This window comes from Dasypus novemcinctus, chromosome 12 (genome assembly GCF_030445035.2).
Source record: "Dasypus novemcinctus isolate mDasNov1 chromosome 12, mDasNov1.1.hap2, whole genome shotgun sequence".
Taxonomy (NCBI): Eukaryota; Metazoa; Chordata; class Mammalia; order Cingulata; family Dasypodidae; genus Dasypus; species Dasypus novemcinctus.
In genome coordinates, this window is record NC_080684.1 from 17,159,398 (window position 1) to 17,183,656 (window position 24,259).

The window sequence follows — 24,259 nt, forward strand, 5'->3', positions numbered from 1 at the left end:
TGCTCTGGTCCAATTGGCTAGCCCATTCACCTTGGCATTTGAAAAAGAAGTGAAAATAACATCCTCAGGAGGGAGAGAAAAGCGAAGTTTACTTGGTTCTTTTAATGAGCGGGTCTCTCTAGACAATAGAGGAGTTCCCTGAGGAGTCCAAGATGAATTTAAGGCTAGAAATCAGGTAGCAGCTGGGTTTGAGTCATTCTTGTTCTGGTGGGTTGCCATTAATAAAAATGTAGATTGGATTAATTATATTTATTATAATTAACAGGGATTTATTAATTTTACCAGGAATTCAGTTAAGGGAATTGCAGAACAATTAGATGCCACTGGCAGAATGGCATGGGAAAACAGGATGGCCTTAGATATGATGCTAGCCGAGAAAAGGGGAGTCTGTGTTATGATTGGAGGTAGTTGCTGTACATTCATCCCCAGTAACACTGCCCCTGACGGAACTGTCACTAAAGCTTTAAAAGACCTAACAGCCCTGTCTGAGGGATTAGCAGAGAATTCTGGCATTAGCAATTCACTCACAGTGGTGTGGGCTATGGGTGGGAGGCTCTTTGTCTCTTCGGAGATAACCTTCACCTAGGCTGTCTGTCCTGACTTGTGGGTGTGGGAAGGTAAGAGGCTGCAGCCCTGCCTTTGGTAACCATGGCAACGACTCCAGTCCCAGGAAACAGTTTATCAAGGCAAACTCTATAGACTTTGAATATTCAAGGGAAATGCAAACCAAATGTGCTAAAAGCTTATCTAGAATGTATGAAGTCCATGCTAAAAGCTTACCTAGGATGTGGAAGACATATGCTAATTCAAGCCTATTGAGAACTGAAACAAAAGGACCATTTGGCCTTTCCTCTCTGTATAAAAGGAACTCAAAAATCTTGTTCGGGACTTGGGTTTGAAACAGAAAGCTCCTGAGTCCGGCCGGCTCAATAAATCATGTTTCCTTCTCAAAATCATTCCTCAGTCCTGGCCTCTCTATACACAAATAATTGAACCTCTCTCAAATTCTACAACAACAGGATGGCTTGAAAATTGGTTTGGAAAATGGAAAGGGGTTGCACTGCCATCTTAACTTCCCTCATTATCTCAGCTGGGGCGCTTACCACAGGCGGATGCTGTATTATTCCATGTGCCCGAGGGCTGGTTCAAAGACTCATTGAAACTGCCCTAACCAAACAAATGCCCATATAGTATAAGCAAAACAATCTGTACCCCCTTAAAGGAGATCCCTGTGATTAAGGGTGTGAGATAACGCTTAAAAAAATCTGAGGAATGGAACTGTGAAAACTAAAAAGAGTTTAAAAGAGGGGCAATTGTAAGAAATGAAGATTAGTTTAGTTTTCACATAAAGGAAGAAAATATTAATTAATGTAACCTGGCAGCCTACTGCCTCAGTCTCCCACTCCTGGGTTAAATAGGAACAAAGGAAACCAGCTTAAGCCAGTCCTACAGGCAATAACAAAGATGCCCAAGAAAGAGCTAAGTCAATACCAATTCAGCACCAAATTCCATTCCTTATTTGGCAAAGGGGAGCAAGTAAAAAACTAAAATGGTTGGAATGTGATGGGGGAAGCGGTTAATCACAAACTTTTGTGTGGGAAAGTTAGATCTTCTCGGATAGGTTGTAACCCTGAAGTATCCAAACTATGGAGAAACAGAGGAAGGGCTTGCGTGCTAGGTTTAGGGGTATAAATTGTGTCATTCTTCTTTGTTCGGGGTACCAGCCACGTTTTCTGGTTGTGTGCCCCTTCTTGCAAGATTGAGAATAAATGTTTTCTTCTCCACAATTGGGTGAGCCTTATTTTCTTCCAGAAAAAGATTTCCTTCTTACACTTGGAACTCTGCTTTTCCATGTCCACAGAAAGGCTCTTTCTCTAGCAGGATGGGTAAGTCTGCCTCAGTGCCTGGAAGGCTGTGAGCTCTCCAGCCCCAGCCTTCTCTGACTTTGGCTCCTCTTTCTCGTTCACATTCTCCATTTCCAAAATGACACAGAAATATTGTCCTGGGGAGAAGCAACTGTGATCCCACTGAGCCCTATTAGCCAGAGGGGAGGAGCGAGATTCTCCTGGTGTCTCAGGAACTTGTTACTGCAAATCTGCACTTGTTGTCTCCAGCCTCTTCTGACAGATCACAGGACGTTTATGGAAGCAGCTGCCCAACGTCTGAGCCCAGGAAAGGTTGAATGAGGGCGAGGACAGCCTGGCTGTCCTTTCCTTCACCTAGACTCTAGGTCCTAGAGGCTTCTGAAGAACTTGGCCGGATGCCTACCTGGCCTTCAGCTTCCCCTCAGCAAAACAATCAGAAACGCACAAAAGGAAGGGGGTGATGCCCTCGAGGCTTTCCCAGTGAGCTCTGTCCTGACCTGTCATAGCCAATTCCATGCCCCCAGCCTTGCTCACTGCAGTTCAGAAGCTAGCTGCGAGAATATTCTGAATTTAGGAAATATGTGTTGACTGATAAAGGAGAGGGACAAGAACATTCCCAATTCTAAACCATAAACCATAAACACATGTAGAATTTATTGTTGGGAGGTTGGAACAGGATAGGCTCCTTTCCATAACTGTTAACATATCCTTTCTACTGCTGTTCTGTGGTTTTAACAGACACCTTTCTGTTGGCCCCCATCCCCATCTATGCAGTCATTTACTCATGGCTCACCCAAACATCACTGCCTGACTATGAAACAGCTCCCTGAGGGCAGGGACCACCAGCTGTTTTATTCCCAGTTTCTCATCTAGTGCTCACGACATAGCAGGGTGCTTAATAAACCTTTACAAAGTAAACTAATACTAACATCAAATTTCTGATCTCCTGTCATTATTGTTTCATCCCTGATAGCTCTTCACAGAGGCTACCTAAGAGTTTTTTTCACAACCTCATACCAGATCCTGGTGGCACCTCACCTCTTATTTTAAAATGAAGATTGAAGTGGTTCAGCAAACTCACATACCTCAGTCTTCACCACAGCATGTAAATATTCCACTTGTTTCTAAAGCAGATATTTTAAACAGTTTTAAAAACGTATTAAACCAGTTCTATTTTTGCTGCCAAGCTTTTTAAAAGCATGCCTAGGTCTGCTGACACTATGTCCTACACAACCCTTCATTTCTTACATGTAAGGTGGCATCTATTTATTCTCCTCTTCAGAAATGGTACACTTTTACACACCAAAATCTTCTTATTAGTGAATATTTAAAAATTAAAAAAAATTTTTTTAAAGAAGCTTTAGATTATGTTTTACATAAAAAAATATAAGGGGGAGTGAACGTGGCTCAAGCAGTTGAGCTCCTGCCTCCAACACGGGAAGTCCCCAGTTCAGTTCCTGGTGCCTCTTGAAAAAAACAAAAACGAACAACTAGCAAAACAAATGAAAAAACCAACTCAGGGAAGCCGATGTGGCTCAGTGGTTGAGCGCTGGCTTCCCACAGACAAGGTCCCAGGTTCAATCCCAGTTCCCCATTAATTCCAGAAAAAAAAAAAATCTGTACATATAGGGGATTCCCATATTCTCCACCCTCTCCCTCTCCTTCTCCCACACCTTCCCACATTAACAACCTCTGTCATTAGAGTGGTATACTTGTTACAACTGATGAACACATATTGAAGCATTGTACTAGCCAAGGACTGTAGTTTACACTTTGCCTTTCACAGTTTTATAGGTTTTGACAAAATGTATCCATCATTGCAATGTCATGCAGGACAATTTCAATGTCCCAGAAATGCCCCCCATATTGCATCTATTCTCTCTCTCCCCTCAGAATCTCTGGTGGCCACTGACTTCTTCCATTGGTTACTAGCAAATATTAACTACCATATCCTTTGATTTCTTCTTTTGCTTGAGTCTACGAAATGGCACATTCCTACTTTCCTCATACCTTTTGGAATATTTTTTTTTATGTTATTTTGTTCTGCTTGAAGGATCCTGCTCTCTTAAAAGGAGTCTCAGGTCAGGATTTTTAGATTTTTAGAGCTTGCAGTCGTTGCGGTGATTGGAAATACTGTACGACAATTTTCTAGTTCTCTTTCTGAACCGCATAGGGTAGGACATGACCCGAGCAGCTGAGTGAACGGTGGTGCCATTTAATGCGATGCGGAGGGACAGGCGTCGTGGCGGGTAGGACCAAGACTTCAGTTTTGGATACTAACAGATTTGGGGTGGCTGGAGAGAGGTAGGGACTCGAGTTCGCCTATAGGATTATACGGCCATATAAGGGAAGTGTCCCTGTGATACGGGTGACAGAGGCAGGAGCTTGCCCTTCTGGTGGAAGCCAGGTGAGTAGGGAAGAAGGGCGCGGTGGGAGCGCCCTGAGGGTCCTAGAGGGAGGGCAGCTGCTTCTTGGGACTGATCATGTAACAAGGAGGTGGTGTGCGAGGAGGACCGTGCTGCTCTCCCTGGGAGCATCTGGAGCTCTAAAACCACCCATCAGAGCCTTGCCTGGAGTAGCGCGTCTTTAAATTCCCCTGAAGGCAGGTGGAGGGGCGGGCAAACTACCCTTTACCTGCAGTACCTGCCATGGCCTTTGCCGCAGGGTACGCACATTTGGAGCCCTCGTTGGATTTCTGACGTGTCCCTTTCCGCCCAGACTCTGCTTCTGCAAGAGGGGTAACCCGGGTCTTCTCCTCCGTCACCTGGGCTGGCTGCAGGCCGGCCCCGCCCGCGGTCCTGAGCTGCACAGGCACGGCAGCTCCAGGAGCACCCTCTGCGGGCAGGGCGCCCCCCAGGCTGTCCTGCAGGGGCTCTAGTTGGGGGGCAGGGGGCGGGGGAGCAGGGCTTTGGTCCTTAGTTCTCAGATTTTTAACGCATCTGGGGGCTTAAGATGCACCCCCACCAAAAAGAAGTAGGTTCCTCTGAGTTGCCCTCTCCATCTCAGTTCCCTAGTGCATCCTGCCTCCCTTTGACTTTCCTCTCCTTCTGAGCGACGCCCTTTTCATCCCCTCTGATTTCAGACTTCAAAGGTTTCAAGCCAATGTTCATTCATCAACGTTTGGTGATCTTCCAAGTCAAAGTCTTTTGGAATTCAAAACAAAGCCATTTCTCTCTCAAGGACTTTAGCTCTTGAATTCGAAAGCCTGGTTTTTCCCACCCTATTTTGAAATAATTGAAAGTAAAAAAGATGGATTCTTTATCTGGGCTCACTCCTGCCATCTCTCAGAAGAAATGTCTGTCTGATGCACTGAGTGGAGGGCAGGGAAGCAGCAAAAAGTTCATGAAATTTAAATTGTGTCAGATTATATTTCACCATGTTAGTCCATTATTTTTGCATTTTCATTTGGATAGAACGGAGACTGGGGTGAGGTAGGGAAGGGAAGGCCAGTTGTTCCAGGCCTGTGAGGTCACAGGTGAGGTCACAGAAGTGTGTAAAAGGGCAAGGTTGATATGGGGAGAGGGGGTTGGTGTGAGATGGGGCTCTGAGAGGAGAAAGCCTATGGGGTAAGGTGTGAGGGTGAAGTGTGATTTGGGGAGTCCAGCTAGGTAAGTTGCTGGCTATGATTGGCCTTGTTCCTGACTGGGGTGTGGAGGTGGGAAAACTGGGCAGGAAACTTCTCAAAGAAGAATTTGTCTCTTATCTGAGTTCTTTGATGGTATCAGCTTTGGATTTTCCCTCTTCCTTTACAAAGCACTCAAAGGCAGGAGCTGACTGACCTCCAGCCTGTTTTTCTACACTTAGTTGACCATGAAGATTCTGTCTGTAAGGTGGAGTGGAGTGTTTGCTAGTCTTTAATTCATATACACGTCTTCGTTTCCTTGCCTGAGAACCCACTCTCCCTTCAGGGAATCTCTGCCCAACCCCTTCCCTCGAATCTCAGCCAGCTGTTATTTTTTACTTAAATTGTCTCTTTTATGAAGAGAGGGCAGGAGGACTTAGGGGGAAATCCTTCCTTTCCTGTCCTTATTCTTGATACACACAGAGAGTGATCTATTCAAAACAGACTTGGAACCACTGAGACACCTGTCCTGGTGGTTTTCCAGTGGTTCAGTGCTTTTCTCCTCACCAACACCTTCCTTTGCTCCTGTTCATTTATCTTCTCACAGCCTGGAGTTATCTCCATCCTTAGCTCCAGAGTCACTGGTGTCTGTCCAAAGACAAATGGCACAGCATGCTTATCAGGACCAAAGACAGCGGGAAGGAAGGACCTCCAGACAGCCGATAAGGTAAATGGGGCTCTTGATGGTCCTCCAGAGTCCTTCGCTCTAGGTGCTCTATGGGAGAAAACGATGTGGTTTCTCCTATAGATGACCCGTTTTTAGCCGGCTGCACATGCTTGGGGAAGACGGAGACTTTCATGCACACTCCTTTACTCCTTCAATGGAAGGGACAATAGTACATCTTTGACATTCTAATTTAGGGGGTGGGAATCGGCCTGCAATTCCTTTGGGATTTATAGATGTAGTAAGGCAACTATACAACCTAGAGACATTTATTTACCCCAGAGTAAACTTTCTCTAAGAAATGCTTTATGGCTTCTGTGCTGTGAATCAAAGCCAGCCATCCCAAACCATTCTTCCCTTCAGCTGGGGTGGAGAGGAGGGCCAGAAGCTGCTGCTTGATGCCAAATATGAGACCAAGGCAATGGTAGCCAAAAAATCAGAAAAACGGAGGGCTTGCTTCTGTGTCAGGAAAGCTTCTGAATGGAATTGGGGCTTGATTTGAGAATGCGAGAAATGTTCTGAGAGGAAAGTTTGGAGGAATTCATGGAGAAAGAGAGTTTAAAGTATCTTCTAGGTTTCTAGGCTGCCTATCTTATTAAAGTGCTCACTAACTGGGCCTGAGAGCTGGGGAGGAATTGAGAAGCCTGGAACTTGGAGGAAGCTGGGAGTCACTCTAAGAATATGAATTCTCTTCCAGACAGCGGCAGGACCATAAAGAGAAAAGAGTGAGTAAACGTTGGCATTTCTTAGGGTTCTGTATGAGAAAGCACCAGAACCTTGACTTCTCTGCTGAAGAGCAGGGGTATTGGCAGCCAAAGGGGATGAAACACTGCAAAAATAGTAATTTTAACAATAATATTTGAAATGGCCTTTACAGTCACAAAGGTTTTCACATTCTCCTCCCACTAGCCCTTTGAGGTAAAGATCATTCCTCCTGTTTTATAGATGAGGAAACAGATTCACATAGGCAGAGAGGCCTGCTGAAAGTCTCAGAGCTGCAGCATGGTGAAGCTGGAATTCAAACAAAACTCTTTGTCTCTAAATTCCAAATTCTTTCTACTGCGGTATAATTAGGTTTATGACAACTCTGCTGTAAAATGTGAGGGACAAAGTAACTAAAGCTCTTTTAGAGAAGTCATAGCATAGGGTGGAGTCAGATAGACCTAAGTTGGAATTCCCGCTTTTCTGTACTATAGCTTAGCATATAGGCCAGCCACACCTTTCTCACAGGACAGACTGCTGGAGGATGGGATCTGTGGGTCAAAGCTCCTACCCCAGGGCCTGGTTTATGGATGCATAATCTACCTCTGCTCCAATTTCCAGTAACAAATGATTAGAATTTCATTGTAAATGCATTTCTCCTTCCCCTTCTTCTCTCTCTCTTTCTCTTTCTCTCTTTCAGCTATTACACACTTCCTAACCCTTCCCCCTGGTGCCCTTTACCCAGCGTGTGGATTATTCACCACCTCTGCTTGTAAGGGTTTGGATTAAAACTCAGCCTGGGGGAGAAAACTCTACCTGAACCCCAGTTCTGTTTTATTTTTTCTCCCCTCCCCACTCCCTGGAACAGGTAGATGGAATCCCATGGGGGCAAGAGTCTCTAAAGTAAGGGCTTTTGAGGGTAAGGGGCACAACTGGTAATTGGAGTAAGGAACACGTGTCCCCGGTTCCTTGGAGAACCAGGACATTAGCTATCAAGAGTTCTGTGCCTCAGCCATCTGCTATGATGGCTCCAAAGAGAGAGACCTCATTTCCACCCTGTTCTTGCTACCTTAAATCTATGTTCATCAAGAAATCCCTTCAACCCTGGAGAACCTATAGGCTCAGTGTCCTCTTGGGCTTAGTTTTTGCTCTCTTCAGTATCCCCCAGGCCCTCTATGCTTACTGCCTCCCTACGCTTGTGTGGAATAACAAATTGCTTTCTTTAATGGCAGGGGCTGTATAAACAGGAACCACAGGCCAGAAATGTGAGGATCTTTGGATTCTGATATATGTTTTCCCCACCATCACCTTTCAGTCTTTCCCTTTTCTCCAGTCCCTTCTGAGGGTCCCACCCCAGGGCCCCTGAAACATTCTAGGAGGTAATGACATACCCCTCCCTCCTACAGTTTTTTCCCCCATCCCCTGACCCTCCTCTGATGTGTCACCCATACACAGGTTTCCACAGGGCCAGAAGGTCCAGCCTGAGCTTGCTCAGGATCCACCAGCATGATAGGTTGACCCTGGTGCTCAAGTTCATCTCCTTGAGTCCCTTTCCTTCCTGCCAGTGGCCCCTCTGACCCTGTATACATCACCCCTGCCCCTGGTGACTGGCGCTGATTCTATTGGTCTTTAGGAACAAGAGCTGCAGTTGTGCTGTGAAGAGTGAGCAAAATCTTTCAACTTCTTCCTCAGCCTTCCATCCCCATCCTTACTCCCTCAGAGGTCACGAGGGAAAGGAGAACACTTTTGGAGAGTAGAAAAATGAAAGCAGTTTGAGAGATAACTGGATCTACTTTCTCAAGAGGGACCTGGGCTGCTGAACAGGTTTGGTGGGGTGGGGGGTGGAGGGAGGAGAGTGAACGCGATTAGGCGAGAGAATGGTAAGGCGTAATGATAACAACACCGCCATCACTTCCACTCCTTCATGCTTTGGAGTCCTCAAAGTGCTGTCATAACAGCAAAGATACTGGAAAGGTGAGGTGACAAGTCCCAGAGAGCACAGTAGAGGTGGGAGGCAGGGCCCTGGCTATCCTTCTTGCATTTTTAGTGTAGAAACTTTGAAAATTCTTGCTAGGAGTTTTGAAGGAGGTTAGGTGAAGCCTTTGCCTTATGTTGTCTGCTCATCTTCAAGTTCACATCATTTTTTCTTCCAGCAAATCCGTAGAAGACACAGTGATACCACAGGTGGGTAAGAAATCCAAATGCAGTATTTCTTTTGGGGTTCCTGGTTCCTTAGCAGAAGGGAGAAGAGGCTGTGGCCAGGGGGCAGGAAAGCTGCCTGATAAGGACCATATATTGGAGGGTTTGGAGGCTTTGTAGTTTGGGGTGGTTTTGACTAGCTAATGGGCCATTGTCCACCAAGACCAGGTAACATCTCCAATGTCACTACCAAACCGGATGACTCCAGGGATAGGCAGGCTGTGCTGGCCTTGGTATGCACAAGTAAACATTTGAGTCCGTTTATACCCATCACCCAAACGATAGATCATGAAAGAGCAGGAGCATGGGTTGAATCAACAGATTGATACCTACTTTGTGCCAATCACGATTCTGGGGGAGTCAGAGTAACAGTCTCGAGATTTGTCTCTTACTCCAACAGGAAATACAGGTGACGATCACCGAAACCCTGTGGGACCAGGTGAGTACTGAGGGGTCATCTTTGGACAGCATGGTGAGAGGTGGGAGAGGGGAGATGGGGGTTAAGAAGGAGGCAAATTTCTTTCTCTCTCTTTGAGCAGGTTGCATTATGCTGAAGGATTAGCATGCTTCCACCCATCTTGTGCAGTTATTCATCCAGTTTCCAATTCCCCGACTCCTCATGTCTGTGCACCCCAGGACCCCTCCTGACCCCACTTATCCTGAAGCTATCAGTGTGGGCCCTGTTTCAGTATCGTTGTTGTTTTTTTTAATATATTTTTTATTTATTAAAAAAATACTTATATTACACAAAATGCCACATAAATAAATATAAGGGGTTCCCATATGCCCCACTTCCCACACCTCCCACTCTTCCCCACAGCTCCAATCTCCCTCATTAGTGTGGTGCATTCATTGCAATTGATGACCGCATTTGGCGCATTGCCACACAGCATGGATTCTAGTTTACATTGTAGTTTACAGTGTACTTACTTAGTCTCCCAGTCCCTTCTGTAGGTTATGGCAGGATAGGAAATGGCCTATATCTGTCTTTGCAATGTCATTCAGGACAATTCCAAGTCCTGAAAATGCCCCTGCAGTATTGTTTTAAGGGGTTTTAATTCCTCAGTTCTCAGTGATTGCCACAGATTTGAAAGCACAGGTTCAGCCTTTGTCATAGGCTCGATGTGACCAAGTTGTGCTCTGGTCCCCACAGTGAAGGCTGATATGTCTATACATTTCCAAGCTGTTTCAGATCAAGACAGATCTTCATTCAGACAACAAAGCACAAACAAAATTAAACTGAATCCAGCCTTTATTTGGCATCTCTCACCAAGAACCAGGTATTAAAAAGATATTCCTTTTCTCAAGAATCTCATACCTGAGTAGAAAGAAAAGCATATTAAGAACTACTACTGCTGCAGTTTGCTAAGTGCTTTTACAAGAGTATGAACCAAGAGCCTTGGAAGTACAGCAGAGGATGTGATTATATGTTTTCCTGGTAAGAAAGCAAATAAACATAGAACACTTTGTTAAATAGCTACCCACTTGTGTAAGAGCTTAAATTCTTAACTCTTAATTCTTATAAAAATCTTTGTGGGTAGATACTCTTAGCTCTATCAATCTCATTTTATAGATGAGGCACAGAAAGATTAAATGATTTCTCACATAGCCAGTGAGGCTCTGTGCTACTGATATTTGAAACCAGGCAGTCTGGCTCAAGAGCTTGCTTCTTCCCCATTACACTACGTTGTGTCTCAACTCAGATTTTTCCCTTTCCTCCTCTTGCTGAGAAACTAAAAATAGACAAGAAAGTTCAAGGAATAATTTAACAAATACAAATGCTCCTTCCACTCAGAATTAACTGTTAATATGGTTATATTTGCTTCAAAACCCTTTGAAATAAAAATAGAGCATTACAACAAAGGTGAGGTCCCTGGACCACCTTCCCCTCTGTGAAAGCAATCAGTATATTGAGTTCGGTCATTCTTCCACCAGTCCATTTTAAAATTCATATAAATATGTGAATTATATGTGTGTAATTAATATATATACATGAAATATGTATAGGATTGTGTATGCATTTTAAAAATTTGCATAAAAATAGCATGCTGTTTTGCAACTAACCTTCATAAAAAATTTCAGGATATATTCTTAAGATCTAGTACCACAGGCGATAGATACATCTTTTTATATGCAATATATTTAATTCTACTTTGTTTATTTATTGTTCACATCTTACTTTTCTTTTTCTTCTATTGCTGGGCAATATGATTGTTTTCAATATTTCACCAACACAAACAATGCTAAAATGTCTATCCTTGTGCTAGTTGTATGAGAGTTCAAACCTCCTCTCAATTCTCCAACAATTGACATTATTTGACTTTTATTATTTTATTATTTAAAAATATTTGGTATTTTATTATTGACTATACTGGATTGCCAATAAGGTGGATTCTGCATTCTTATGTTTATTGATCAGTTGTATTTCTTCTTCTGTGATCTACCTCTTCATACCCCATACCTTTAAACATATTTCTACTTGTTTTGTTAAATCTTTTTCATGTGTGTGTGTATTGTATGTATAGACTTCTATATTTGCAAATATAGATATACAAATATATGTACAAATACAAATTAATTTGTATATATATATAAAATTTGGATACTAGTCCTTTGTTATATATGTTGTAAAAATCTGCTCACCATTATTTTCACAGTCTGCCTTTTGACATATAGAAGATTTATGTAGTCAAATTTATCATACTTTTTCTTTGTTTTACATATTGGTTAAAATTCTTTTCTATGCTCATTATCTTGTATTATATTCTGGTAGTCTTATAGTTTATAAATAATTTTTTGTTTTTTATCTAACTGGAATTTATTTATGAGTATTCTTTGAATTTCAGAAATAACTTTTTGTCTGTACAAAGCCAGTATTCTCAACCTTGTTTTTTGAATAGGCAGTATTTCCCCCCACTGATCTATAAAGCCATTTCTATCATATACCAGTTTCCATAAATGCAAGGGTCTATTTCTGAATACTTTATGCAAGAATTTATCCACTTTTGTACTATCAACATTTTAGGCTGTTGTGGAAGTGCTATCCTGCGCAGTGGAGGGTGTTCAGTAGCATCCATGGCCTCCACCCACTAGATGGCAGTAGCAAGTCCTACCCCACCCAAAACCCACCCTACCTCTCTCCAGTTGTGACAGTCAAAAGTTGTCATCCCAACCTCCGAACCTCAGGCTGAGAATCTCCCTGGTATATTCATTTACTTCTCAGTCAATTCTATATTATTTTTACCTACTCAGTCTTCATAAAATGATTTGATATCTATCAGTACAAGACCTTCTGTTACTCTTTTCCAAATTGTCTTGGTTATTCTTGGATGCATATTTCATGAAAAAAAAAATCCTGATTTTGATTACAGTTTTCTTCAATTTATAGATTGATTTGGGAAAAGAGATATGGGAGCTCATCTGTTTTTGGCATTCTATCTCTTGTATTACCTTTCCCGCCACAGTTTTGGGTACCCTCTCCTGGCCGTCATGACCCAGAGAGGTCTTCCGTTGGAAGCTTAGGCTCTTGCCAGTGGAGGCGAGTGCAGTTTTAGGACCCACGCCTATGGGTGGTACATGCCAGGTTCTCATTCTTGTGCAACTTCCACTGCCTTGCTGTGAAATTGTGGAAGACTTTGAAATATGGTCGATTCTGTCTAGCTCACCTACCTAGGTTATTTCTGCCTTTCTTGTCTTTGAGCTGTTTCACAGCGATGTCAGTTGCAGAAAATTGACGTTAATGCAAGCAGTTTTTGTCCATAGAATTGCCTCCAGCAGGATGCAATTGATTACCATCCTGTATTGGATATTGACCATTTTGACTGTTTTAAATATATTTTAGCATATCTTATCTGACTATAAATTCATACATGAAATTCTCCTTTCACAGATTGTAACATCTCAATGATTCCATCATTAATTAATGAATTAAATAAAACCTTTGGTGACTGTTCATTTTATATTTGTATGAGTGTCATAATTAAGCCCTCTTTTAAAAATGATTTTCGAGCATCTTCTGTCACCATTCAAGAATGTGAGCTAATTCAGTCTCCATGTGAGTGGGGAACATGTGTCCAGACCATAATTTCCTTTGGAGTGCTACAGTCAGATCCTGATTCTTGATCTTTCCCCTGCTCACAGCTATGTATTGCCACTACCTTTCTGGTCCACGAAAATTTTCTTGTGGTATTTGAGTAAGGATTTATAGTATTCCATTAGTATACTAATTTAGAGAATATTTGTTTCTATGTGAAGAAGAGGGGTGTTTTTAGCAAATATCTGCTGCAGTCTTGATCCAGACATCCATATGTCAGTTTTATGGCAATTAAAAAATATAAAGTGACCCTATGATGAATACTTGGATTTATTTGCACTCTACACATTTAAAAATACATAATCTAACTTCTAATAAAAATATAAATTCAATAAAATATATCACTTATTAGAGAAAAAATATATCTAAATGAAACCAATCATAAAACTGAGTTCTGAGCCTCCTAGCCAAGGTGAAAAGGAAAATAAAGCTATCATTTCCTTCAAAAAAATTATAACATTTTATGATCAGGGACAAAAGTTTCCAAGTACATAATTAAAAAAAAAATACCCCTGCGGATATTTATATGAGATCAATATTTTGGATAATATTTTTATGAGATGTCTTACATTAAGTCCAATAAAGCCAATAAAGTTAAGAATATAGTGTTAATAAAAAATTTTAATAGGAACATTTAGATTGCCAAGAAAACATGCTGCTTTCTAGGGATCTGATGATGCAAAGTTAGAAGGCAGAAACCCTCAGGAACAGGTTCATTAGGTGAGCCCTCTCAAATGTCTGTTTCCTTTGACAGTTTTTAAAAATTTTATTTTTTTTTTTATAATTTTATTTTTTTAAGAAAGATACTTAGATTGTATAAATATTACATAGAATATATAGGGGAGTCCATATGCCCCTCTCCCTACATCTCCCACATTTCCCACATCTTTGACAATCATTTAGTAAGAATTGTGTAATGACTAATTTAAACTCCATCAGTACCTTAGAGCAAATGCTGAGGAGCAATATACTTTAATTCTTAGATGATGATGAGGCAAAGTTACTATTTTCCTTAGAAAACGAAACCTCCTGGCTCCATTTCTGAGAAGAAAAGAAGTTATTGTACCTCTGGAGTTGCTCAAATAGGCTGACAAATACTCGACTGTGACCTTTGATTAATGCAGCAGAAAACATAATTTCCTGAAAGATTTGGACTCTTCAGAATGAGTTAGCTTCAAAGTAAACCTCTCAAAAATTAAATGAGTCAACCTGATGAATGGAGTGGTTAGTTTTATCCCATTTGAATGCCAAACTGAGTCCATATATAGTGATTAATTTTTGTGTAATTGCTAGTGAGTTGTTGTTTCTGCGAGTTACGGTGCCAACTGGTCCTATTGATTTGGAGATCTTGCCTGAATGTGATTGGGTTCCTGTCATTAGCCAAAAGTAGGATTGTTTTTCAGTTAGCTATAGCTGGAGGTAAGACAGTAAAATGCATTAACACTTGATTAAATTATTCATGTATAATTTCAATAGTTGAAACAACATTTTGTTTTGCATGATTTATAATGGAAGATTGCTTTGTTACTAGGGTATCTCTATCTGTTCTAATTTTCTTTAGACTATTTCTAAAGATTGTAAAATAGCACAAATCCCAGATTCTCTCTGTGACATCCAAGGCTAACAACAAGTGTTTAAGAATGCTTTAAAATGTCTTGCACATCCCCAAATCTATTGACAATTATTTGAAAGAGAATAATAACAGAAGGATAGTATGCCTTGTGCTTTTGTGTTTAATTTATTAGATTTGAGAAACTAAGACCTGAATTTGTTGGAAAATTCTAAAGTATTGAGAAGAGAGCAAAAGAATAATGATTCTGTCCTTTCTGTGGGCAGGAAAAAAGACTATTTTGATTCCTTAGAACAGGGCCTATATCTTAGGAATTAAAGTGTTTACTCTAAAATTGGATTAAAGGGATTCAGTTGGAAAAATATCTTTCTTCATGGACAATAGTTTAATCAAATGTCCTAAAATGAGTGGAATTTTTTAGATTTGTCAAAATGAGGTTTTGGGAGCTGAAAATTATGAACTGAAAGATATAAATAAGCTCATCAGGTCATCACTTGGAATTTGTGTTTCAATTTTCTAGCTGAAGCTATGCCATGAGTAGTAAGTCTCAGAATTCATATTATTGGCCCTGTTTTGTAAAAATTGCTTTAAAAGATATTTACATTTAATGAATTTTTGAGTGGCTTCTGATTCTATAAAGATTTATGCCTTGTTCACTTTGACAAAAAATTCTTGATTTCCTGGCCATCTTAAATGAACAAAGTGGCTAATTTGTAAAAATAAAAGTGGCATGTTTCAATTTATATTAGAATTGTTATAAGAGTACAGAATCTAGTCATGCCCATAATATAGCCAGAGCAAGCTGTTGTGAACTATCATACAACACAGACATTTACTTGGGATTTCTAAGAAGCCTTCACACAGATAAATATTTCAGTATCTCAATCTTAACTTTCTAGGATGTACACTTAAACTCTTAACTAAAGTTGAGAAAAAAGGGAGAATCAATCACTTTTTTAAAAAAAGATTTATTTTATTTATTTATTCCCCACCCCCCTTCCTGCTTGTGTTCGCTGTCTGCTCACTGCATCCATTTGCTGTGTGTTCTTCTGTGTCTGCTTGTCTTCTCTTTTTGTCTTATCTTTAGGAGGCACCAGGAACTGATCCTGGGATCTTCCAACTTGGGAGAGAGGCACTCAATTGCTTGAGCCACCTCAGCTCTCTGGTTTGCTGTGTCTCTCATTGTCTTTCCTCTGTGTCTCTTTTTTGTTGTATCATCTTTTTGTGTCAGCTCATCTTCACCAGGAGGCCCCAGGAATTGAACCTGGGACCTTCTATATGGTAGGTGGGAGCCCAATTGCTTGAGCCACATCCACTTCCCAGGATCAATCACTTTTAAACCTCTAATATCAATTTCTCATATGTCTGAGCAGGAAAAGACTAGTCATTAAATCAACGACTAAGGCCTTCTGATTTAAAAAAATGAGTGAAATTCTCCACAGTCTCTTCTGCCAGTCTCAATTGAACAATGTGATTTTCAGTGACCTTGTGGTTTTTCAATGACTCCTCCTTGGCATTTTTATGAAAGTAATCTTAATTAAATGTTATGTAGTTGCACAACTATTTTATGTTTTTACAATTACTGTGTTAGTTAAGAGTGAGTTACTTACATAAGGGCCAGAAGACCATTTTATTGGAAACCAGTAATTATGGGAAACCTGTGATATAACAAAGGATGAATTTAGAGCTGAGAGGCAGTAAATTGTTAACTGGCACAGTCCACCCTTTGACTGCTCAGCTTCCATATGCATCCTCGTACACACACTGAAACTTCCAAATATCAACAAAGAAACTTTTTATTTTCTCCTAACAAGATACAGCTATTTGTCTTAAAGCTCCCACCCTTTTCCCAAAATGAGGCAACAATAGTCATTGTATCCATCTATGGTTGGGTCATAAGTAAGCATACATTTAATTTTATAAGAAATGGTCAAAGCTTTGTTCAAAGTGACCATATATAATTTACACTCTCTCCAACAAGGTGTGAGAGTTCCAGTTGCCTTATATCCTCCCCAATATTTGGTGGTGTTGTCCTGTGTATTGCAATGTAAACACACAAATATGTGTTGATGTTAACAGCTAAGCTTAACTTCAGAAAAAAGACAAACAGAAAATCTAATAACAATTTTGCTTATACATTACTTTCCCAAACCAGTCCTCTTTAAATAACTTTTCCTGTATTTCACCTATTTACAATATGGAGAAACGGTGGTCCAGAAATATATGCAGAGTGGAAATCAATCAGATTTATTGCTGGAGCTAAGAAAGTCATAGTTTCTTGGCCTTTATACTCTACAGTCTACTGGTTGGGAGTTTAGGTAATTCAATTCTGTACATAAAATTCCTTTCCATATTTTCTCCCATTGGGTAGGCTGTCTTTAACCCACTGAATGTACTGGGGAGAGTGTAAACTACCATGTAAACTCTAATCCCTGAGGAGCAGCAGTGCTCTAAAGCATAGTCACCAAATGCAGTGAATGTGCCACAGTGATGAAAGTGGTTGTTGATGTGGGAGGAGTGGGGGGGTGGGGTATGGGGTATACGGGAATCTCTTATATTTTTTAATGTAACATTTTTTTGTGATCTATGTATCTTTAAAAAAGACAATTAAAAAAGTTAAAAAATATAATCAAATTTACATGATTATTTCAATAAAACTTTATTTACAAACACACACAAAATCCCTTTACAAATTATAATGTGATAGCCTATAATGTTAAATTTTCTCTTATTTTTGTCTTCCATCAGGTGCTGATGGCTTTTAGGGATATACAAGAGGAGGTGAGATTAAATTTCAATTCTCTAAGTTTCCTGGCCTTACCACCTGCCTTTGCACCCATTTTTCCCATGCTCTACTGACATATTGGCTCAGCTCAAGGTTTTAGCTTCATTTCTTTATTTAGTGATTTTCCCCTTTAGAGAGTAGCACTGGCTTGTAAATTCAGGCAGCTAAGGCAAGAAAATGCTTAACAATTCCTTTGAGGGAACTCTGATAAAATATAGAGAAAATTGTATCTACCAGAACTTCTCTCAGCAAAAATACTATTTGTGGTTATACTGAACACTGAAAAGTGACTAATCTGGGGATAGTCCTAAGTGGTATGTTGAAACTACCTGATTAGGAGAGTATGTCCGTTAACTGCTGGAACGTGCAAATTAGAGGCCAGAGATAAACTTCTTGGGCTACATAAAGGCAATTCTCCTCCTCTGCTTTTCCTCTATGAAGATTGCAGTCTCTTTTCTAAGCATTAATCAAATATTTAAACAATATAGTCAAATAAGCCCATTTACTGGTCTGCCTCAAATACTGAGTTATAATATTATCTTGCCCAAAGTGCTGATGTGTCTCAGTTGTCCCAAGCCCACAGTCTCATCTGATTTTCTTGTTCTTTGCTACAGTGGTAAGCAACAGGGCCCATCCACACAATTTATTAATGGACTGTTTACATAGGCTGTAAACACAGGAAAATATAACTTAGAACAAGTACAATTATAAAACCAGGGCAAATGGAAAATTTCCTTACAGATAACTTTTGTTCTTCTGAATAAAGATATAGTTTTGCTAAAATTAGCTTCTAAATATAATATGAACCTTGTTTAGTCTTAGTAGTTCCCTCTTCCTAGTTGGGGAGTCTTGATGGGCAAAGGGATTGAGAAGGCATTGAAAAGAAATGTCCTCTATTGCACTATCTGGATGAGTTTTGGCCTCTGAACTGAGCCCCTTTCTCTAATCCAAGAGGCCATAACCTTTATCCTGCTGTTATGTCTGGGCCTAGGGCAGGCTAAGAAGTCTTTGCCCCCACCGTCTGCAGGTAAAACGAGCAATGGATAGAGATTAGATATTTTCACCCAAATTTTGCCTCTGGGGTCAAGGTATCTCTACCCAACTCCAAACATTAGTTCCCTGAGGCTTGGGGTGACTCTGGTCAGGACTTGGGCTGGTGGAACTAGTGTCATATGTAAGTGGGACTTGTGCATGTTGGCCTCCAACTTCTCAGGGCCTATACGTGAGGTTAACAGTCACTTCTGATAGCTTTTGTGCTGAAGCTCTCTTCTAGTGCTTCCACATGGAGTCAATCAGATATGATCCTTACCTTTGTATCCCCCAGGCTGGTGCAGACAAAACAGATACTGCAATCACAGCCGACTAATAAGGACTTTTTTAAAAAAAGATTTATTTATATATTTCTCTCCCCTTCCCCGCCACCACCCCCGGTTGTCTGTTCTCTGTGTCTATTTGCTGTAATTCCTTTGTCCACTTCTGTTGTTGTCAGCGGCATGGGAATCTGTGTTTCTTTTTGTTGCGTCATCTATGTCAGCCCTCCGTGTGTGCGGCGCCATTAATAAGGACTTTTTATACTTAAATACTGGGGGAAGAAAGCCAGACAAAGGACTCCCTAGAGAGAGGCAGGATTAAAATGCCCTTTCTTGCTGATTAGGCAAACATGAGACCCAGTTTTAAAGCCTCCGTGTGCCAAAAGTTTACCTGGCCAACTCTGGCGGACTCAGGGAAACCAAAGGGTATAGGCAGCAGCTATGTACTAAGGAGTTAATGAGAAAGATTCTTTTAAAGGTTTGTCACAGGTCCTTAAGGGTTCACAAAAGAGAAACACTGAGCGCTCAATGAAGAGGCCAGAAAAGGTAGCGCAGAAAGGCAGAAAAGAATAAAAGAGATAAGGTCATTTTTTCAATAGTTATAACTGCAAATAATAAGTTGTGTCTCCCACCCCTAAATAGGTGACAGATGGCTTCTATTTATTTATTCATTATTCAGGAAACATTTACTAAACTTATGCTGCATGCAGGTCATTATGTTAAGTGATTGGGAGTGTGGGATACAAAGACAACACAAATTCTGCCTTCAGGAATCTTAGAATTCAGTATCATTCCCAAGAGGCCCACCCTTTCTAAATAGCCCTCCCTACATTTGACCAAGCCTACAGCTGGTAAACTGAAGGCCCCCTGAGGTTTTGACTCTCTGAATTGTCATTGTTTTTCAGCTGCAGGAAGATGCTCGGATTCGAGGTAAAAGATCAGTATTCTAAGGTTTGGATAAACTAAGAGTGGTAGGAGGGATAAAGGAGGAGTTCATCCAAAGTCTTTTCTTGGGGTCTTCCTTTCAACACAGAGGTGGAATCTGGGTCCTCTTTTCCTTTCCCTCTTCAGCCAAGCTGGACATTGACTTTCCTTGAAGTCTCCAAACCACTGCTAGTTTTCTTTTCTTTCTAGCTCAGTTACCTGGATAGGGACAGCAAGAGCCCTTTCTCCCTTGGCATGGCAGGTGAGGACCTAAAAACATCCTAAGCCTCAGCCAGACAGGGTTCTTTTCAGTAGAAGGGGAGACAAAAACCAAAGAGGTGAGCAGCTTCCCAACTCTTCTGTAAAAGTCAAGATGCAAGTTCTATTGTTTCAGGAAAATATCCCATATACTCAGGAGTCTAGGGTTATAGCATAAAAGCCATATATGTAGCTCTTTCCTCTACCCACTCAAGAAGGAGCTTACAAATCAGGCCTTTTAAAGTTTTTATATCTATATACATTACCTGGGACCTTGTTACAAAGCAGATTCTGATTCAGTAGGTAGGCGGTAGGGTTTGAGATTCTGAGATTCTGTATTTCTAACAAGCTTCCATGTGATGCTGGCTCATGGATCACACTCCAAGTATCAGGCATCCAAATGATTGAGCCCAAAGAAAGATCCTCTTATTTCAGAATGAAATCAGATTTAATTCAGAGATATCCAAGCCCCATGAAAGGGCTGAGGAGACTTTAGATATGGGTGCAGAAGGAAGGAGGAGGAAGAAGTCAAAAAAAAGAGATTCATCTTTGATCAAAAGAAGGAAGAAATCAAAAGGAGAGTTCCACTTCTGGAAAATGCAACAACTCCATGCTTTTCTAGCCCCCTCCATAAAAGAGAGTCCATAAGAATCTGAACCTTCTTGAGGCTTTTTCAACACAAATCTGGGCCAGAGAGAAACCTCTCTCATTTTTGCCAAGCCTGGCCAATCAACTCTACTACAGACTGATAAGGAATGTAGCCTGGAAGAGTCCATTGTGAATTACAGAAGAAATTTTCTTGGATGCTGATTCCCTGTGAGTGAAAACTTCAAAGGAGCCAAGCTTAGCTCCTCTTGAAGGATTTTCTTCTTCATCCAAGGAAGTCTGATTTCCAGAACTTCACTGCATGCAGGGCCCTGGGAACATCCCATCTGATGAACTAGACTGTAAACATATGGATGTAAGATCCTGCTACTGTTGCTTATCTGCCTCTTGAAAGGGGAGTGGAGTGAAATTCAGAATGAGATGAGGAGAATTCAATCTCATTATATCCATTTTCCATAGGGAAGATGGAGACTAGAAGTGAGAAACCAGGGACCTGTTCCAGTGGCAGTGCCCTAGGGCTGAGGCTTTTGGTCAACTCCTAAATGCCCAGCATTGGTTGAACAAAAGCCCAGTGGCCATGATTTACTGTTCTTCCCTGGTAGCACTAATCTCTGCTCCTACGTTCTGCAGCGGCCTCTCAGATTATCCACAAGTTCTGGCTCCTCCCACCTGACCTGATTCTACTCCACACTAGGGATGTGAACTTGGCTCTTAGGGAGACATTTCCAGATGCCTGTAACTGGATGACCCTTCCTGCATCTATTTTAGGTATGAACAACCGCTTCATGACAACTACATCATCTGCATCCAGGGCTAGGTAAGTGGTCTTCTTCTGATAGTTACCAAGGGAATAGACATCCCCCTGGATATAGGTGTGTTAACCAGGAATGCAGCCAGCTCTGAGCCTTGACCTTCAGAAGCCTCTACTTCCCATACACGCCTCTTTATCAAGGGGCAGGAGGGCCTCTAGCACTCCCAACTAATGGTAAAAGACATAGCTGGGGCCTCCTCTTCTGGTCTCACCCCCATCAGAAACCCCTGGAAACTTGAGGCCAGTCCTAGACTTCCTGTAGTAGATTTTGGAGGGTCTTCATTTAATTGAGGGAATAAGGGAACCCAGAAATAATGACAAGAATGGAAAGTGATGAAGAAGGGATAGTAATCAGGGACTTTTAAGTCTTATGATAAAAGGACTTAAAAAAAAAAAAATCAAAGTTGGGAGTCCAAATGCCTCCATACTGGGAAATGTCAATTTCTTCTCCATAAGAACAAACCTGAGAAGATGAGAAGAAAAGCAATCAGGCAGACTCACAATACCAGGGATTTAATTTGGACATTAGGAATGACTTTCCAATTGTGACAACTTAGAAACAGAGGACAAGGGTGATTAAGAAAGATGGGAGCAGCATGTTCTGCAGAGGGCTTTAAAAATAGATACAATTTAAAAATAATCAGTTTGACATCTTTCAGATATTATCTGGTTTGAACCAGGAAATGGAGAAGGTGAACTCCCTAGAGCCCTGTTTCTTTAAGTTTATCCTTATTAGCTGGTCTCAAAGACTCGGCCATAGTGAAAGAAAAACCATTCCTCTTAAAGACATAGATCTTTAGACTTTAACCTGCTCAGTGCCACAGTCGTGAGAGGAATAACTGATAGGTAATTTCATATCTACATAAATTCTAAATGCAATTCTTTTACATAAGAGGAGCATTTTCTATTGGTCAAACCCTTTTGGAGCTGTGGCCTTACTTAATTTTAACATGCCTCTGAGGCAAGCAGGAGGAATTTTCCTGAGGAAGAAATAGGTTCTGGCAGGTTATATGACTTTACCTCCTCACTGCCACGTGGGCCACATGCTCATCAAGGAATCACAACTCCCGGAGTCAGGGATGCTCATCCTCTGGAGGAGAGTGACAATGAAATCCCTAAGGACAGTGGAGGTCTGGGAGGGGTGTCAGGAGGGGGAGATCTCTCCCTCACATATCCGCAACCTCCTCATATTTGATGTAGCAGCGTCAGACCTCCAGATTCCTGGATGACGCCAAACTTGAGACACTCACTGCTGAGTACTGGAGAGCAGACCTCAAGGACACGTGCCCACGACCCGAGGACCCAGCTCACTGATCAGTCAGCTTTCTACCCTGGCCACTAAGCCTATAACCCAGGAAGCAGCCTCCTCCGCTTCTTCCTGATGTCTCACCCAGATGGCCTTCTCCTGAGCGCCACCCTGTTCACTCTCACCCCAACATTGCGGAACAGCACCCCACCAAACAGGTGCCATACAGAACAAGGGGCAGTGGGATGAGAGGGTGGAAGGGTGAGGGCAGGGTCAAGTCAGACTCTTTTGGTCTCTGTGATCAAAACAGAGAACCAACCAGTGTGTGTCAGGTGTGAATAGTTCTGAATAGAGAAGAATGTTCAGGAATCAGGGAGAGACAATCATGTGATACAGGAGATGGAAAGGGGTGGAAAGTTTAAAAACATACTGAAGATTGTGAGGTCCATAATTCTCTTCTGAAAAGTGCTCTGGTAACTTACATTTCCTTTGGGGCTTAATTCAGAACCAAGAGTCAAAACACAGTAAATCCAGAGTGACTGTATTGTCAGGGTTTCGATTAATAAAGTACTTGAGGGTACTGCCCCCAAAGGAACTGCTTAAGTGATAGGCCATTTCTTCAATCCTTTTAAATTCCCCTGCTCCTTAGGCTCATCTGCCACCTCCTCCACATGAGGGGAAGACTGTCCCAGATGTCCACCCCGTGGCATAGAATAGACTTGCTACACCCTCTGTATGGCTCTATACAGGGCTCACTGGGAGTTTCTTTAAGAATAGAGTCTGAGTAATGGGTGATAGTGAAAACTGGGCTCATCTGTAGGTGCCCACGTACAGTGACTATGTGTTTTCTTGAATAGTTCCATTTCTAATATTTCCTCCCATAAATCGCTCACAATACACAAGATATTCAGATATTTTGTCAACTAGATTACATCTTCCTGATTCCCTCATGAACATGAAAGAACACATACACTCACAAAACCTCTGTGTTCAAACCTAGTTTTGTTTCAGAAGTTAAGGCAGGAAGTTTCATTTCTCCTAAATACAAAATAGATGGCAAACAAAGGATAGCAGAGATCCTGTAGAATGGACACAACATAGAAGGAAGTCTACAACCAAGTGATCTCCTCCCTCAGTTTTTGTTGGCTCTCTTGGGATAGGGGCATGAATGTAGAAGCATCACCATGAGGATTGCTTTTACTTTCGGAACCTCCTGCCTGGTAAATTAGCAGCAGGGGAGAATAAAATTGCTCTTATTTTCCACCCACCGTGACATCTTGGGCACAACTTCAGTTGCACGAGAAAGAGGAGATATTAGGCAGACGTCATCACAGAACCCAGAGGGAGCTGCAACTATGGGTGGCGATACCGGGGCTCATGACTGCAACTGGGAATCTGAAAATCGAGTGAGACCCAAGGACATTACAATGAACAAGTAAAGAAACCAGCAATCAAACAACTGACAAAATAAATGCGGAGTAACATGCAAGATATTTTCCCTATTGGTTCTTACTTGGTTGGGGAATGTTGTGGTAGAAGGTCCAAGTGTGGTACTGTGTTTGATTCAGAGTCTAGGAGAAGACCAAGATCAAAAGGTCACAAAC

The 24,259-nt window shown here is 41.4% G+C and overlaps 1 protein-coding gene across 3 annotated transcripts; it reads left to right on the top strand.

Annotated features, from left to right (window-relative positions):
- Nucleotides 1-5,389: 5,389 nt before the first annotated feature.
- Nucleotides 5,390-24,148, top strand: C12H12orf54 (chromosome 12 C12orf54 homolog). Of its 3 annotated transcripts, none has more exons than XM_058309204.2 (12): nt 5,390-5,473; nt 6,035-6,154; nt 6,849-6,876; nt 8,086-8,118; nt 8,487-8,515; nt 9,007-9,037; nt 9,453-9,491; nt 17,464-17,496; nt 19,716-19,740; nt 21,367-21,415; nt 22,610-22,873; nt 23,949-24,148. In XM_058309204.2, exons 2-11 carry the CDS (start codon nt 6,090-6,092, stop codon nt 22,749-22,751), a joined length of 474 nt encoding a protein of 157 aa, XP_058165187.1. In that variant the 5' UTR covers nt 5,390-5,473; nt 6,035-6,089; the 3' UTR covers nt 22,752-22,873; nt 23,949-24,148. The 3 variants fall into 3 exon arrangements, with proteins under 3 accessions (XP_058165187.1, XP_058165185.1, XP_058165186.1); XM_058309202.2 differs by having other exon boundaries at nt 5,402-5,431; XM_058309203.2 differs by having other exon boundaries at nt 5,402-5,431; nt 22,613-22,873.
- Nucleotides 24,149-24,259: the final 111 nt, after the last annotated feature.